This window comes from Natator depressus, chromosome 1 (assembly GCF_965152275.1).
Source record: "Natator depressus isolate rNatDep1 chromosome 1, rNatDep2.hap1, whole genome shotgun sequence".
In the NCBI taxonomy this organism is placed as follows: domain Eukaryota; kingdom Metazoa; phylum Chordata; order Testudines; family Cheloniidae; genus Natator; species Natator depressus.
In genome coordinates this window covers 135,237,088-135,253,848 of record NC_134234.1, presented here as the reverse complement: position 1 = coordinate 135,253,848, position 16,761 = coordinate 135,237,088, and the positions used below count along the sequence as shown (strand labels likewise).

The window sequence follows — 16,761 nt, the reverse complement described above, 5'->3', positions numbered from 1 at the left end:
GGTGCCAGCCCCAGCATGGAGCTGCCGCGGCTGGGAGAGAGGTGCCCCCCTCACCCCGCTCACCCCAGCACGGAGCTGCCTGCCCTGGACTTGCCGTGGCCGGAGGAGAGGAGCCCCTCCTTTGGCCCAGTCTCACTGGAGCTGCCGCAGCCAGGGAGATGCGCCTCTCCTCCAGCCCCGAGCTCCTATGGTGACAGAGGGCTGGGGAGGAGTCCTCTCTCCCCACTGTAGCCCCTGGGCAGCCTGCACCCCAAACCCCTCATACCCGGCCCCACCCTAGAGCCCACACCCCAACACTCTGCCCCAGCCCTGAGCCCCCTCCTGCACCCCAAACTCCTCATCCCCAGCCCACACACCCATGCACCCCAACCCTCTGCCCCAGTCCTGAGCCCCTCATCCCGCCCCTTCCCACACCTTGAACCTCTCATTCCCACCCCAGAGCCTCCACCCCGAGCCAGAGCCCTCACCCCCACCCCAGCCCTGAGCCACCTCCCGCACCCCGAACTCCTCATCCCCAGACCCACCCCAGAGCCCTCACCCCCCCACTCTCTGCCCCAGCTCCGAGCCCTCTCCCACACACCCAGGGCCGGCCCACAACATTTTGGCACCTGAGGCGGGGAGCTCAAATGACGCCCCCCATGACCCCTCACTTGGGCCAAAACTTTGAAAGGTCTCAATTCTGCGTTCTTCCTGTTCTACTCCTCTCATGGTACTGCTCTGCTACCTACCCCAATAAAGGGGAACTAACAACTTAAAATGCGTTGTTCAAAAATTTTAAGTAACACTTGACTTTCAAACGCCTGAACAGGAAATGTAAATTTTCTTGCCTGCATAGTAAACACTGGCATTTTTATCTGTTTGAATAATCAAAGTGATGCTTTCCTTGCCTTCTTGGTTGCAAAGATTTGAACTGCTTCCTGAACGTCCACAGTCTGGGCCAGCTCATGCTCTATTGAGATGGTTGCAAGGCCGACCAGCCTCTCCTGTGTCATTGTGGAGCGTAGATGTGTTTTTATTAACTTCAGCTTGGAGAAGCTGCGTTCTCCACTGGCAAATGTTACAGGAAGTGTTAGAAGTATGCGTAGAGCAACAAAAGCATTTGGAAAGAGGGCGGTCATCTTATTTGTGCACAGATGCTTATATTCCAGAACAGCCTTGGGAGCTGATCCTGCTGAAATGTATCTTGAAAGGGCTTTCAGTTCATCACCTAAATCACTCGCATCAATATCGCGCATGTCATCATGTGTCAACACTGTCTCTAGTGCCCTGCATTGCTGGTGTAGGTCTTCTTCGGATATAGTGAGGAGTTTTGGAACATCCCAAATATACCCCTGTGTTCCTTAAGCTGCATGAAACATTCTTCAACTGACTGTATTGCACAATCTAGCACCTGGTTAAAGAATTCAACTTTGAATTGTTGTTTGGGGTCTCTCATGGGATTATCCTGTGCCTCTTAATCAAAATGTCTTCTTCGGTGACTCTTTTATTCTTGAATGGGTGGGAAAATTGCTTCAGTGTGAAGTTCCTCTGCCAACTTCTGTGCACTCTTCAGAACGTTTTGAAATCCCTCATCAGACTGGTAAGACTGTAGGTATGACTTTGCTTTGTCCAGTTGTTCCATTGCTCCAGATATATCAAGGTCAACACCTTGGAGTCTCTTGCTTACAACATTTATTTCAAACAGTATGTCATGCCACAACACTAAGCCACACAGAAATTTCAAGTTACGTATGTTTCTGATGATTCCATTTCCCTCTGCCACTGTTCTCCCACGAACAGTTCCTGTCATAGCATTATCCTCCATAATGGCAACTATGGCATCATCTGTCTTCCCAATTTGGTGTTTGATCGGCTTAATCACCTCCACTCAACTTTCCCATCGTGTGGCACTCAGTGGTTTCAGTGTCAGAGAGGATGTTCCCAGATGTTACTTCAAAATTTGCCATCGATGAGTTGATGCAGGGAAAAATACATAGATGCTTTGAATTACATTAAAAAATTCAGCAGCCTCACTCGAAGCTGATGCTGCATCACTGGCCACCAAGTTCAATAAATGAGAACTGCATGGGACAAAAAAAGCTCGAGGGTTTAACTCTCAGACCCGTGTCTGCACTTCTCTGTTCTGTCCTCTCATGTTGGCACCATTATCATAGCCCTGACCTCTTTCATGTCAGCTATCGCAATTCCCGTATCTTCCAGCTTTTTAAGAAGCACATTTGTCATACCAGCTCCTGTACTATCATCAATGTCAATTGTGAAGGGGCAAGGCCAGATGGCTATAGAAAAGTAGTGGGAGATAGATATATTAGCTCCAGGCTAAACAAATCCCTGGTACCAGGATAAGTTAAATGGCAGCTGCTCCAGGTCAATTAAGACACCTGGGGCCAATTAAGAACTTTCCAGAAGGCAGGGAGAACACTAAGTTGATTGGGACACCTGAAGCCAATCAGGGGCTGGCTGAAACTAGTTAAAAGCCTCCCAGTTAGTCAGGTGGGGGTGGATGTCAGGAGCTGTGGGAGGAAGTTGCACTGTTGGAGAGGCTGAGTAGTACACACCATATCAGGCACAAGGAGGGAGGCCCTGAGGTAAGGGTGAAGTGGAGCCTGAGGAAGTGGGAGCTGCTGTGGGGAAATAGCCCAGGGAATTGTATGTGTCATGTTTCTAAAAGGTCAGCTACCATAGCTGATACTATTATGGTCCCTGGGCTGGAGCCCGGAGTAGAGGGCGGGCCCGGGCTCCCTCCTTTGCCCCCCCACAATCAATCACTGAGACTGGGAGACAACAGAGACTGTGCAAGGGAGGGTAGCTTCTTCTCACCTCCCTCGCTGGCTTATGATGAAAATGGCTCAGTAGACTGTGACCCTTGTCTCTAGAGAGAGAAGGGTTACGTGGAGGGTCACAGTGAGCCTCTGAGGCTAGCGAAATCCGCCAGGAAACACGGGACCCACGGAGACAAGGACAGAGCTTTTTCACACAATAAATTCTAGAAAATGCTCTCTGACAGTCACCATTGCAGGGACATGTTCACTAGGTTCTGTTGTTGTTACAAAACACACCATTAAAGTCATTTGTTCCATATGGCTGATGTCAGGTGTGCAGTCCAGAATAACAGAATAATATCTTGCTGACTTCAGATCTGCCACAATCTTCTGTTTGACTTTTGTTGCCAGTAACTGTATGATCTCATTTTGAATTGTTTTTCCAAGGTAATGGTGTGTGTACATTTCTTGGGTGGTGACTCTTCTTAGATGCTTCTGGAGTACAGCATCAAACTCAGCCGTCAGCGCCACAATTTGAAGGAAGTTTCCATTGTCTGGCACATACAGTTGATCTGAAGTGCCACGCAGTGCTAGATTTTGGGTAGCAAGCATTCTCACAATGGCAATGAGCCTTTTCAAAACATTTTGCCAGTAAAGCGACTCTGATGCAATCTTCTCTTGATGCTGATCATCTATGGTGGCCTTTAACCTTAGTCTCATCTCAAGCTCTTTCTACCTCTGGCATGCTCTCTGGTGATTTGCTGCCTTCTCATGACATGCCAGATTTCTAGCCAGATTTTTCCAGTCCTTTGTTTCTGTTTTCTTTTCCAATGTGGCTGGAACATTAGACCTGAAGAGTTTGCAACAAAAACAGTATGCAGCATTCTGGGTTTTTGAGTACATAAGCCATGGCCTCTCCACTTTGTCACCATTGGGGATTTCACGCCAGTAATGTGTTGGATGGAAACTTCTATTTTCATTGTCTTTGGGGAACATGAAGTTTTTCACTTGCTGTGGCCCATGCAGTACAAGGAAGTCCCTCAGGCTACTGCTCAAGTGGGTCCACAGTCCTGGATCATCTGGTCTTAAGGAACTAAACTCAGCAGCAGCTGTTTCTTGCGCCTCCACCACACTCTTCTCTGATCTACACTTTTCTTCAGGAATGTGCATGGTTACATGCATTTGAGATGGAGATATGGATGCTGCAGTAGCTGCCAGGTCACTCTGAATAACTGGAAGATCAGGCATCTCCTCACCACTCACTTCCTCACTGGGGGGTGGAAGGCTCACCACGAACATTTGTGTCTATGTATCTCAGGAGAGCTCCTGCCTGCTTAGATAGGAAAGTTTCCTTTGCTTTTCTTTCTTTTTCTGAATGCTGCCCCAGAGGGGCATTTTCTTCTTTCACTCATGACTGCTGTTCTGTGCCAGCGATAGTGGCTCTCAACACTCAATTGAAGGGGACAAATAAGCAGGCTGGTAGCAGGGCCTGAGTGAGGGAAGATATCAGCGTCTTAAGGGTCTAACTGGCTCCTACTACTTCAGTTGACTGCCTCTTCTCCTCAAGTGGGTTCAGGGAAGCAGCAGGAAACAGGAAGCTCCTTGAGAAGCTGGTGTTAAGCAGTCCAGGCTCCTGGGGGTGCTAGAGAGGTACATAAGAGGCTCCTCCTCCTCTCTCTCCCTGCAGCTCCTGCTGCTTTCTGTTATTCCCTCTCACCTTTTCTCCTGCCTGCCTGTTATGTCTCTTGTCCCCTCCTTCCTCCAGCACAGCACTCCACCATCTCTGTGCATCTAGAGCAGAGAGAATACATGTGCACCAGCAGCAGACACAATTTTCTACACTCTGGGTCCTTTTGACAACTGTATGTGTTTTGCATCTTCCCACCCTCCTGTGTAACTTGTTTTATTTTTCACTTGGACCAACAAAGAAATTTTATGCAACAGGAAAACAACCAAGCTTGCAGTGTTCCCTTCATGCTATAATGTCACAAAATGCCATGTAATAATTCAATCGACAATGCCAAGTAAGAGGTGTGGGCTAAAAATAACACAGTCTCAGCATCCATTCATAACTTGCAGCTAGAACAAATGTATTTACTTTAGATTTAAAGTCCAAAATGTCTCATCTCAATGTAGAATGTCTCATTACATGTAGATTCAGGAACAGTCGCTCACGACAAAAGTCTGGTAACCTTGTGCATTGAGATGTGTGATGTTTGCATTTAGCTGTGAATTTACAACATAGTGATACAAAGTCACAGGATTCTGTTACAGACATTAGCCAAATCAACTTTGCAACGCCCACTTTGGTTTGTCAGACTCAAACAAACAATGCTGCCTCACACAGGTTTGGAGTTTTCCCAAAGCACTAATTAAAGCCTTGTCTGAACATGATCAAGTTCAGAGAGAAGCGGCTACTATGTCTATAACCATAAAACTTGACGCTAACAAGAGAAAGACGAAGCATAACATAGGCCAAGGACATATGGAAAACGTTCACAAATGGCTCGTACATGTACTAGGCTTCAAAACTAATCAAGCAATTTTATAAAGCAATCTAAAATATAACTGAAAACAAGGGAAAGGCCTGTAAGGAAGGATCAGTTAAAAACAACTATTTTCATACGTCTTAAGCAACATTTTCCTTACACTTCCCATTCTGTATTGGACATTAAGGAGAAAAGGGGAAAAAACCTGCTAGAAATACTATGCAGACATTACTGGCCAGTTCCTAATAGGTCAGACAGGAATTTTTGTAAATGAACATAATTTTCTCTAATGTGCCTGTTTACCACTGTACTCCAGGTGCCAAAGCATCCTCTGCATTAGTACTTCAGCCTGACTTTTAAAAATACACAGTTCTGGTATGCATGTTCTTTCTACTCCTTTAAAAACAACAGAAACATGGCAAGACAAACACTGGAGCAGTCGAGTACATATAGTTCAATGTACTCTTCCCCCTGTAGAGCCAAAATAACTACTGTTACCATTTGTAGCATTCATGCAGGGTTCATGCACTTGGCAACATTCAGGGCACATCCGGAGTGTTGTGTAGGAGCCGTGCACACACGGCTCCTCTCAAGGCCATGAACCTTGGAATCTCGCCCAGATGACATGAACCGTGGGAAGCCTCCCAGGACTGGGCTCAAGGCCCGAGAGCAAGGAATGCGGTAGATAGAAATTGGTAAATAAGAATATTAAACAAAGCCAGTGTATTCCTTTTATCTGTTGGAGTATGTAATGCGCAGGAGGAGGGAGAGAAATAAAAGAGAGGGTGGAAAGCTGACAGGACCAGTCCGTTGGCAGACCAGCTCGCTTGCTTGCTTAAAGCTTTGTGCTGTCTTGTCATTGAACCGCAACAACTGGCGCCCAAACATGGGGCCCTCAGCACTCACCTCACCCGGCGATGGTTTCAGACGCGTCACTCATCCGCTTCGCGGATCCCGGTAAGTATTTTTCATTGTGGTAAGTATGGGAAGCTCCCTCTCTGCTTTGCAAGTGCAACACCGCAATGAGCTACAGTATTTGCTGCGTAAGGCTCAGCATGACTGCCCCACTCGAGAACTCACTCTCCTGCTACAGGAGGTGAGTGCCCAATGTCCATGGTACCCTGAAGCCGGAACCCTTAAGCTCGCGGACTGGGAGCAGTTGGGCCAGACATTGCACAAAGAGCCTCGGGCGCCCGTGCAGGCTTTACATGCCTGGCACCTCTGCCGCGACGCGATACAGTGTGTCGCCTCAGAAAGGCCCTTCCCCGTGCCAATAAAGAGGCTGGTGATCTCGCCACTCCCGTCCGCTCCTGCAGCCATCCCCCCTCCTGGCGATGCGATACAGCGTGTCGCCTCGGAAAGACCCTCTCCCGCGCCAATAGAGGGGCTGCCGATCTCGCCACCCCCGTCCGCTCCTGCAGCCATCCCTCCCCCTGCTTCGCCCCCAGTGCCTCAATTACTGCCTCCTCCTTTGTCTTCCCCTCTGGAGCCAGTGAGTGGTCACCATCCCCCCGTGGGGCCCCATACTCTGGGGCCCCCCGGGGGTCATCCGCGTCTGCTCAGGGGCTTTCGCTGGTGCAACAAATGGTTCACGCAGCGAAGACTCGCCCAGATCTTACAGCAGAGGAATTAGCTGATCTGGTCTCAGTTTGCCCGGTGACCTGGCAGGATGATGGCCAGGGAAACCAGGTTGCAGACTGGGTCAGTTTGCCTTACTCGGTGATCAGAGAGGTAAGGAAAGCGATTCGCGAGTTCAGCCTCACTAGCACGTATGTACGTGGTCTCCTTGAAGGGCTAGGTACTGGGTACACCCTGATCCCTGAAGATTGGAAGGCGCTGTTGCGCATGATGCTGACGCCCAGTCAGTATGTTATTTGGCTTAGTGAATATCGGCAGATGGCGGAACGCCAAGCCCAGGTATATGTAGCGCAAGGTGTCACTTATGAGCAGTTAGCAGGGGAGGGCCCATTTGCTACTGTTCAGATGCAGTCTCAACTCCAGCAGGCTGTCTTCCCCATTATTTCTGCCTGTGCCCAGCATGCTTTCCGGAAGGTCCCGGATTCAGGCAAGCCTACCAACCGTCAGGACTCTGATGCATGGATTTTATGGATTTTACCAACAGATTGCAGGAGGCTATCCTCCGACAGGTGGATAACCCTGCGGCAGCTCAGGAGATTCTGTTAAAAATGGTGGTTGAAAATGCGAACGAGGATTGCCGCCGTGCTCTCCAGGCGGCACAAGCCGCTGGCATTCTAGAGCTGTCGGACATGCTGCGGGCGTGCCAAAACATCGGCACACAAGCACATAAAGCTGGGGTTCTGGCCGCCGCCCTGCGGAAAAGCGGGAAGGAGGGGAAGCGTTGTATCACTGTGGTAAGGAGGGTCACTTTCAGCGGGAGTACCGCTCATTGACGGCGCCCGCCCGCCCCTCAAAGAAGTGCCCCAAGTGTCGGAAGGGCTATCACTGGGCTAATCAGTGTCGTAGCGGGTCGGGAAACCGCACGACGGGTCCCCCCCGAACCCAGGGCCAAACGGGGGTGTTCCCCACTCAGACAACTGTTCCTCTGCCTTAAACTCCATAGTCTCCATGAGGGAGGTGACTGCCGGAAGTGCAGGGCTTGATTTGATTATGCAGGAGGACGCTGATTTTCAGTTGCCGGGGGAGGTTTGCGCCATACCTACACAGGTGACAGGACCTCTCCCTGCCGGATTTGTGGGTCTGGTTCTCCCTCGCTCACCCGCTGGGAAACAGGGTTTTTTTGTCATCCCAGGGGTCATTGACGCCGATTACACCGGCATTATTAAGGTTCAGGTGTGGACCCATCTTCTGCAGTCGCTCCCGCGTGGACGGTCAATTGCACAATTGATTTTAGTCCCCTATCAGGTGCCAGCCGCAGAGGATCGAGCCCGGGGCGGAGGCGGCTTTGGATTGACGCTGTCTCACTTGCCGTCTCACAACACGTCCTCTCCACTTGTTGCTCTAACAATGTCGCTCCGCCCCTCGAAACCTCAGTTGACACTTCTTTTAAATAATTTTCCTTTTACAGGGCTGGTGGACACTGGAGCTGACGTTACGGTGATTCGTGATCAGGACTGGCCGGTCAGTTGGCCAACAGTTCCTTCTAAAGAGTTGTGGGGGATCGGGGGTAGCAAACCCGGGAGCCAAAGTTTGTCTTGGGTCACGGTCTCTAAACCAGGAGGCCGTGCCCTTGCTATGATCCGCCCTTTTGTGCTCCCTGTCCACCTCAATATTTGGGGCCGTGACTTACTTGTAAAGCTGGACACCACCCTTGATATTAATATATAATGGCCCCAAACCCTCCCCCACCCACCTTGCCCTCCGCATTACCATTGGTATGGCAATCCTTAGAGCCTGTATGGATTGACCAGTGGCCCCTCCCTCTAGAAAAGCTGAAAGCACTTCATTTACTTGTACAACAATATTTGCATGCACAGCGCTTGGAGAGCTTCACTAGTCCTTGGAACTAGCTGCTGTTATTTTGGCCTTTCAATTTTTTGCTGATTGTCCCTTTAATTTAATCGTGGACACGCATTATGTTTATCAGGTAATTGATCATTTACCCCTTGCCCTCATTACCCCTCAGGTCGATGCGGACCTTCTTCGCCTGTTTTTGTCCTTACAGTATCTCCTCACCACTCGTAATTTCCCTTATTTTGTTGCTCATATTCGCAGTCATACCCCTCTGCCTGGGCCACTCACTGAGGGCAATGCGCGCGCCGATCGCGCGTTACGTGGTCAGGTAAATTCCCTTTTTTCTGACCCCATTGAAAGCCATTCCTTTTTTCATCAGTCTGCCTCTGTTTTGGCCCGACAGTTTCACATTCCTGCTGATCATGCACGTTCTATTGTTTGTTCCTGCCCCCACTGTGCCGCTGCTGCCCCTACCTTTTCTTATGCCATTAACCCTAGAGGTACCGCAGCGAATCAGCTGTGGCAAATGGATGTCACTCACGTGCCACAATTTCGCCCCTATTCGTTTTTATATGTTTCCATTGATACCTATTCTGGATTCCTCTGGGCGACCCCACAGCGTGGGGAAGCCACTCCCAAAGTTATTCACCATTTGCTAGCCTGTTTTGCTGTTATGGGTCGCCCGAGCCAGATAAAAATGGATAATGCCCCAGCCTATTGCTCCACAGCCCTTTCCACCTTTTGTGCCCAATGGGACGTCCGTCTCAAACACAGGATCCCTTATAATTCCACAGGCCAAGCCATTGTTGAACGTGCAAATCGCACGCTAAAAACCTTGCTTGACAAACAATTAAAACAAGGGAAGCTGCGTCTCTGAACCGTAGGAGACATTCAGCAACAATTGCATGTCCTTTTGTTTACTTTAAATAATTTAACGCTGAACGCAGATCAGCAGACCCCCGCGGATTGGCATTTTCATAAGTCCAAGGTACTGGAAAGACCGCGTGTCTATTACCGTCAGCTGCCCGATCCGCAATGGTTGGGCCCAGTACCTTTAATTACTTGGGGTCAGGGATATGCTGCTGTGTCTCTCCCTGCAGGACCGTTGTGGGTTCTGGCCTGGTGTGTGCGACCGGCACTGAAACAGCATGGCGTGGCACCAGGGGCTGTCGAACCCCATACCGGAGTTTCAGCTGACCTTGGAGGAGAACGCGGTGCCTCCCAGGTCGACAACGACGGGACAGAGACGGAGGAGACGTAGCATCCCAAGCCAGCCCGTGACATGGGGAGCAGTGAAAGCATTGGTCGCCGCGGCTCAACGAAGACTGGTAGCAAACCAACAGCCAGAGACTCCTGAGACTCTGTTTGTGGCCATTCTCGCCCAAATCACTGCTAATTCTGTATTCATTGTATGCCTTATGTGACTGCTATTTCCTGTAGGGGTTGACTCGGGAGCGCCTCCTCCGTTACGGGCCCAAATGACATATAACCTATGGGAAAGATTGGCTTCAATAGCAAATGTTACCCACTTTTGTTTATCTGATTTTGTAGCAGCTGAAGAATTGTTAGGTACGTGCCTTATTTCAGTATGTCATCACCCTGAGGAAATAGGGAATGAGACAATGCTCGCTGCTTACGCGAATCTTTCTTCCCAGTACTCTAGCATGGCTAATTGGGGCCCAGCCAACTACACTTTACCTTCTTGGGCTTATTTCTTGCTGTTGCTGTGTGCAATGTATTTCCTTTTTGTGAAGGCTTTGTTGAGAACCGCCCTGGCAGGCTCCACGAGTTATATCTTGTCTGTCCGGGAGTTAATTGGCTTGCAAAAGCAAATTGATGGCTACCATGAGATGGCCAAGCACAAATAAACAAAAAAGGAGGGGATGTAGCATTCATGCAGGGTTCATGCACTTGGCAACATTCAGGGCACACCCGGAGTGTTGTGTAGGAGCAGTGCACACATGGCTCCTCTCAAGGGCATGAACCTTGGAATCTCACCCAGATGACATGAACCGTGGGAAGCCTCCCAGGACTGGGCTCAAGGCCCGAGAGCAAGGAATGCGGTAGATAGAAATTGGTAAATAAGAATATTAAACAAAGCCAGTGTATTCCTTTTATCTGTTGGAGTATGTAATGAGCAGGAGGAGGGAGAGAAATAAAAAAGAGGGTGGAAAGCTGACAGGCAGACCAGCCCATCGGCAGACCAGCCCATCGGCAGACCAGCCTGCTTGCTTGCTTAAAGCCTTGTTCTGTCTTGTATTTGAACCGCAACAACCATTACTATGAATCAAACACTAGTCACAATTTTTCAACATGTATATAAAAGAAAATAGGCCAAAATTTGCAAACCTGGGTGCCTAAGGTTAGGCTCCTAAATCTATATTTAAGCACTTACATAGAAGTAGCCAAATGTTCAGAGGTGCTAAGCAATGCCAGCTGCCACTGAAGTCAATGGGAGCTATAGTTGATGAGCACCTTTGAAAATTAGGGCCCTTCTAGTTAAGTGTCCAAATACGGATTTAGGAGTCAAATTTCAAGCACTCATGTGTGAAATTTTTTGGTCATGCCATTATATTAATAACATTTCAAATGGTGATGTCTTCATCAGGTATCTGGTCTTGCAGCTCCCATACTGATGTTTCAATAAACCAGTCTGTTTAAGGCTCACGGAATTTTAGACAAGGATAGTTTTGCATTATCAGGGATTAAATAGGGAATAAGAACATATCACTGCCAACAGTAGCCCCATAATTGTATTTCAAATGTCACAAAGATCTAGTTTAGAATGAACAATGACTGTCATTAGGGCCCAATCCAATATGCACTAGTGAATGGAAAGACTCCCATTGACCTCAGGGAAACTGGATCAGGCCCTACTGACCAAAGTGATATGCTATTTCACTGGCAATAGCATTCACAGCATTGAAGTTAACACTAATGCCACTGGAGTTGCCGCCACTTGCACCAGGTATGAATTTGACCCATAATACCAACCTCAGGTTTATACAACAGAAAATACCCTGAGATCTGATATGATAATGAGAAAACCTAGTAAGCTTGTATTGCCCATGTTTACATTTTCCAAATAAAGATTAATAAAATCCTGTTGTGACCTAAAAAAACCCAACACCACAACAAACCTTGAAAGAGTTTACATTATTACTGGATAGTTCTCTGCTTGTGAAGTACTAGGGGCGGGGGGGGGGTGTCATACTAACAGCATCAGTATTATACTTCTACACTCTTCTTTCAGACAATACCAAGTCACCACAACATCACAAGAGCTTTCTTCTTTACTCTGTGTTGTCAAAGCACTGCGAATTAAAAGACAATGAAAAACCAGTGTAATATTGCTGGAGTCAGCCAAATCTGAAGTCAGTCAGATTTCAGAATTTGCACAAAAATATTAGCTCCCACAAAGTAAACTGGTGATATGTCAACCAATATTCAAAAGCCACATGATGAAGACTTGTCTTCAAGACTTGTCATCTTCTCTGAGTGTCTCAATAATTGATAGGAGTTGATGAAATGTGGGGCGCTTTTCTGGTAGCTATATGAAAACAAAAGAACTTATGTGGTTACTTAACACTGAAAATATAACATAGTTACTGTAACATATTCATTTTTCTTAGCTCAAACATGCAGAATTATGGAGAGGTAATGGCATTTATGTGGCAAAGCAATTAATGATTCCAACCAATGTATGCTTCAAATCTTTCTTCTATTGCTATTGTTTTCTTTTTTCTTTCTCTTTAAAATTTTTGTTCAAGTAGAACTTATTTTTGTCATGTTTGGTGTGAGTCATATAAAAACTAACAATCACCATTTTATGGTAGCACCAATAATGTGCCAGGCAGTTACTAGACACTCAAGAAGGGACATATCACTGTTTAAAGACAGGTAAACAGAGGCAGGAAGAAGAACAATAAATTGGGAATTTTTTTGTACTGTAGGTGGCATGGCAGCATTGATCTTTAAGAGAAACTTAAATATGGATACAGAATGATCAGTGTTTGACCTACAAACCTTGACAGTGCTCTTACATTTAGAATTTCAGGCATAGAGACGTTATGATGAATCACTCAAACTCTAAATCTGTCATCTAATTTGAGGCATGTTTTAAAGTTATCGTCATAAGTGAATGGTACAGCTTCCTTAAAAGGAAAATCAGCTAGTTCTCCTTCATGCTTAATTTTCCACACATTGTCCTCTTATTAATTATGGGCCCTTCCTCTGGTGTACTGTAGTTGAGGGCTTTATGGAAGCTAGTTTCTCTCTACAATCGATGTTCTTTAACAGAAATGGTTTCCTGTATTGCTTTTTTTCAGCTGACCATCATGAAGCCCATCAATTGTTTTAGGTAACATCTCCAATGCATATGGACCAATGTACGTACCTCATGCCAGCAGCTGTACATTAACTGGTAGATGGTCTCTGAGGCCAGTTGTGGTCGGTAAAGCCGATATCCCTCAGAAACCTTCTCAATCACTTGAACGTTATCATACAGTTCATAGGGTTGCTTTCCCAAAGTGAACACCTCCCACATTAAGATCCCTGCAGAAATTTCCAGGGTTGAAAGACAAGAAATTTAATGAAAAACCATTCCAGATCAAGACACTTAAGCAATACTCATCTATCAGAATGGTAATAACAGATGAAACTTCTAACAAAAATTATTTTTCTAGCAAATGTATGGGGCTATTTGTATACAGGGTATGATGAACGATATTAGTGTTAGTGATGCTGTACTCAATGGCAAACAACATACTGGTGTAGTGGTAGGTGAAGTTGAATGATACAGATGTTTGATGGGGTTGTTCAGTGATAATGCCCAAGACATGGCTATTTAAGAATTGTCCTATGTCAACTTTACAAAATAATATAGAATAAGTACTATGGGCATTTTGTAGATGATTTTCTCACATGATTTTACAGATGTTTTTAAGGGACTGGGACATTTAGTCCTTTAGTGTTAGAAGACTTAAATAAGATTCCCAAAGGACTTACAGTGGTTATCTATAAGGCTGCGAGTCTGTCACAGAGATCACGGATTCCGTGACTTTCTGTGACTTCTGTGACTTCCGCAGCTGCCGGTGCGGCAGACCCCAGGGCTGCCCGAGCAGCTGACCCTGGAGCCAGCTGCTGGGGTGGCCCTGGGGCCAGCCGCACCGGCCACTGCTGGAGGAGCCCCAGGCAGCTGGCCCTGGGGCCGCCAGAGCAGCAGTGGTCACCCCAGAGACCGTCAGAGCAGCAGTCCCCGTGGGCCTTGGAGCAGTGGGGGGCAGTCAGCCCCTGTTACCAGAGTCGGGGCTAGTCATCGGCCCCTCCACCCCCCTCCAGAGCATCAGTGTCCTGGGGGCCCCCAGAGCAGTCTGCCCTGGGGCCCCAGGAGCTGCTAAGTTTTAGCTGGGGTATTTATAGTAAAAGCCATGGACAGGTCACAGGGCCGTGAATATTTGTATATTGCCCATGACCTGTCCATGACTTTTACTAAAAATACCCGTTACTAAATCTTAGTCTTAATTATATACCAGGGGTCGGCAACCTTTCCGAAGTGGTGTGCCGAGTCTTCATTTATTCACTTTAATTTCAGGTTTCGCGTGCCAGTAATACATTTTAACATTTTTTAGAAGGTCTCTCTCTATAAGTCTATATATTATATAACTAAACTATTGTCGTATGTAAAGTAAACAAGGTTTTCAAAATGTTTAAGAAGCTTCATTTAAAATTAAATTAAAATGCTGATCTTACACCGCTGGCCCCCTCAGCCCGCTGCCAGCCTGGGGTTCCGTTCACCTAGGCCGGCAGCAGGCTGAGCGGGGCCTGTGGCCAGGACCCTGGCTGGCAAGGGGCCGGCAGCCAGAACCCCAGACCAGCAGCGGGCTGAGCGGGGCCAGCGGCCAGGACCCCAGACCGACAGTGGGCTGAGCGGGACTGGCAGCCGGGACCCCAGACTGGCAGTGCGCTGAGCGGCTCAGCCTGCTGCCACTCAGCCCGCTGCTGGTCTGGGATCCTGGCCCGGGATCCTGGCCCTGCCCACATAGAGCGGGTACCTACCTTCTCCCTGGTTCTAGCCCATTGTCTTCCTCTTCTCTGCACTGAGCTGAGGGTGGGAGTGCACTGAGCACAGGGCTGGTGTTGAAGGAGCAGGCTGGGTTTGGGGTATAGGGCCTGGCCAAGAGCTAAAATGAGGGAGGGGGCTCAGGGTTGGGGCAGGAGGTTTGAGGGTGGAGTGCTTACCTGGGAAGCTCCCATTTGGTGCAAGGGGTGCAGGTGGGAATGTGGGGGTGTGTGTGCAGAAGCTCCTGTTTGGTGCTCAGGGTGGGGGTAGCAATGTGGGGGATGTAAGAGTCAGGGCATGAGGTATGGGGGGTGCAGGAGTCAGGGCAGAGGGCTGGGGGCATGTGAGGGGGGTGCAGGAGTTAGGGCATGGGGTGTGGGGGGGCTGGGTACGTGGGGGGCTGGAGTCAGGGCTGGGGTTGTGGGGCATGCAGGGGTCAGGACAGAGGGCTAGGAGTGTGTGAGGGGGGTGCAGGGGTCAGGGCAGAGGGCTGGGGTCGTGGGGTTGTTCCCAGCCCCCTGCCCAGAGCGGCTCATGGCAGGGGGCTGGAGGAGATATGCCCTGATTCCACCCCCCTTCCCCAAGGCCCTGTCCCCACCTCTTCTCCGCCTCCTCCCCGAAGCAGCGATTGCGCTGCGGCTCGGCTTCTCCCCCTCCCACGCAAGGGCCATCAGCTGATCGGCGGCCGGGAGGGAGAGGAGGAGGGGCAGGAACCCAGCAGGCTGGGGGAAGAGGCAGGAGCTTGCCTGCCCTGCAGCAGTAGCCGGCAGGACCAAGCTTCTTCATCCTGTCCCCGGGGGGGGCGGAGAAGAGCGGGCCAGGGCGGGCAAGGAGTTGTAATGGCACTCTGCTGCCTGGCGGGGTCCCGGCCTGGGTTCAGCAGCGGGCTGAGTGGGGCCAGCGGCTGGGACCCGGCAGGCAGCAACGTGCCATTAAAAATCGGCACGCGTGCCATAGGTTGCCAACTCCTGCTGTATAACATAATAGTATAGGGCACATGCAAAACATTTTCAGTATTGCAGTCTTTCTTTTAATGGGATAGGGTGACTAGCTGGAGACAGAGCTGAAAGAAAGAAGAATTTGGAAAAACCTCTCTTCTACCTTGTTCACCACAGCTCAGTGCCAGGTTGCCATGAGAAGATCAGCTGTTTGAGCTCTCCTGGCTGGAAACAGGTTTGCATCATGTTCTAAGTTCTGGCAAGAAGCTAGCATGGCACATGTATCCTGTGATTACACAGTATGGCATGCTCTCCCATGCTACAGGCTAGGCTTGAGATTTATGAATCTGCTACAACCTTTGAACTAACTGAACAGGTCTTTTATCTTAGGCACTAGAGGCTGGTGCTTTTAGAGCCGGAGGGCTCAGGTTCGGTCTCTGCTCCAGCGACCTACCCCGGGCATCGGACTACACACATATTGTACAACATACGGGTAGTGGACCAAATTCTAGTCTGTGCACCCACAGAGAAGCCATTAAGATTACATCAGTTTGGTCTATTGTTGTTGCATGGCAATATTAAGCAGAATATACACACTATACGTAGTAAATACCTATCTTAGACTTTTGCATAGTAGTTGTTAAAGTCTGTCAGTCATTTTTTTGGCTTTTCAAATATGCAGTCAAGTTTGCATTTTTTGAGCTTATTAAGCATCTCCAATATGAAAGGTCAAATCCCATACGTACCAAAGGCCCATACATCCGACTTGCTGCTAAACTTAGTATAATGAAAAACTTCTGGTGCCGACCACTTCACTGGAAACTTAGTTCCTAATGAACTTACATACAGGTCATCCAGAACATACCTGCAAGGGAAGAGCCAGTCTTCAGGCTATGACAAATAGCTAGTGAAATATTGCTTCCTGCTTCTGCCTGAAATGCCCCGCAAGAACTCCCCAACAAGCCTGTGAACAAAGCCTGGCCAGAAACCCAGGTCTCCAGAGGTGACCTGATAGAAATGCTAACCTCAAGCTACAGAGGTATGTTGCTGCAATCAAGTTATCAAGGGACTCCTTATCATGT

At 48.5% G+C, this 16,761-nt stretch overlaps 2 protein-coding genes across 2 annotated transcripts in view; one reads left to right on the top strand and one right to left on the bottom strand.

Moving 5' to 3' along the window:
* The first annotated feature begins 6,807 nt into the window (after positions 1-6,807).
* Positions 6,808-10,892, top strand: LOC141983183 (endogenous retrovirus group K member 5 Gag polyprotein-like). Its single transcript, XM_074946010.1, has 3 exons — positions 6,808-7,620; positions 8,295-8,347; positions 9,781-10,892. The coding sequence occupies exons 1-2, from the start codon at positions 7,345-7,347 to the stop codon at positions 8,325-8,327; spliced, it is 309 nt and encodes a 102-aa protein (XP_074802111.1). The 5' UTR covers positions 6,808-7,344; the 3' UTR covers positions 8,328-8,347; positions 9,781-10,892.
* A 1,026-nt stretch (positions 10,893-11,918) lies between these two features.
* BMX (BMX non-receptor tyrosine kinase) overlaps positions 11,919-16,761 on the bottom strand; it is a 37,435-nt gene continuing 32,592 nt past the window's right edge. The window contains exons 17-19 of the mRNA XM_074945996.1: positions 16,426-16,544; positions 13,077-13,234; positions 11,919-12,230 (exon numbers count right to left, since the gene is read on the bottom strand). Coding sequence (XP_074802097.1) covers positions 12,156-12,230; positions 13,077-13,234; positions 16,426-16,544 — 352 coding nt within the window. The 3' untranslated portion in view covers positions 11,919-12,155. The remainder of the gene's footprint in view (positions 12,231-13,076; positions 13,235-16,425; positions 16,545-16,761) is intronic.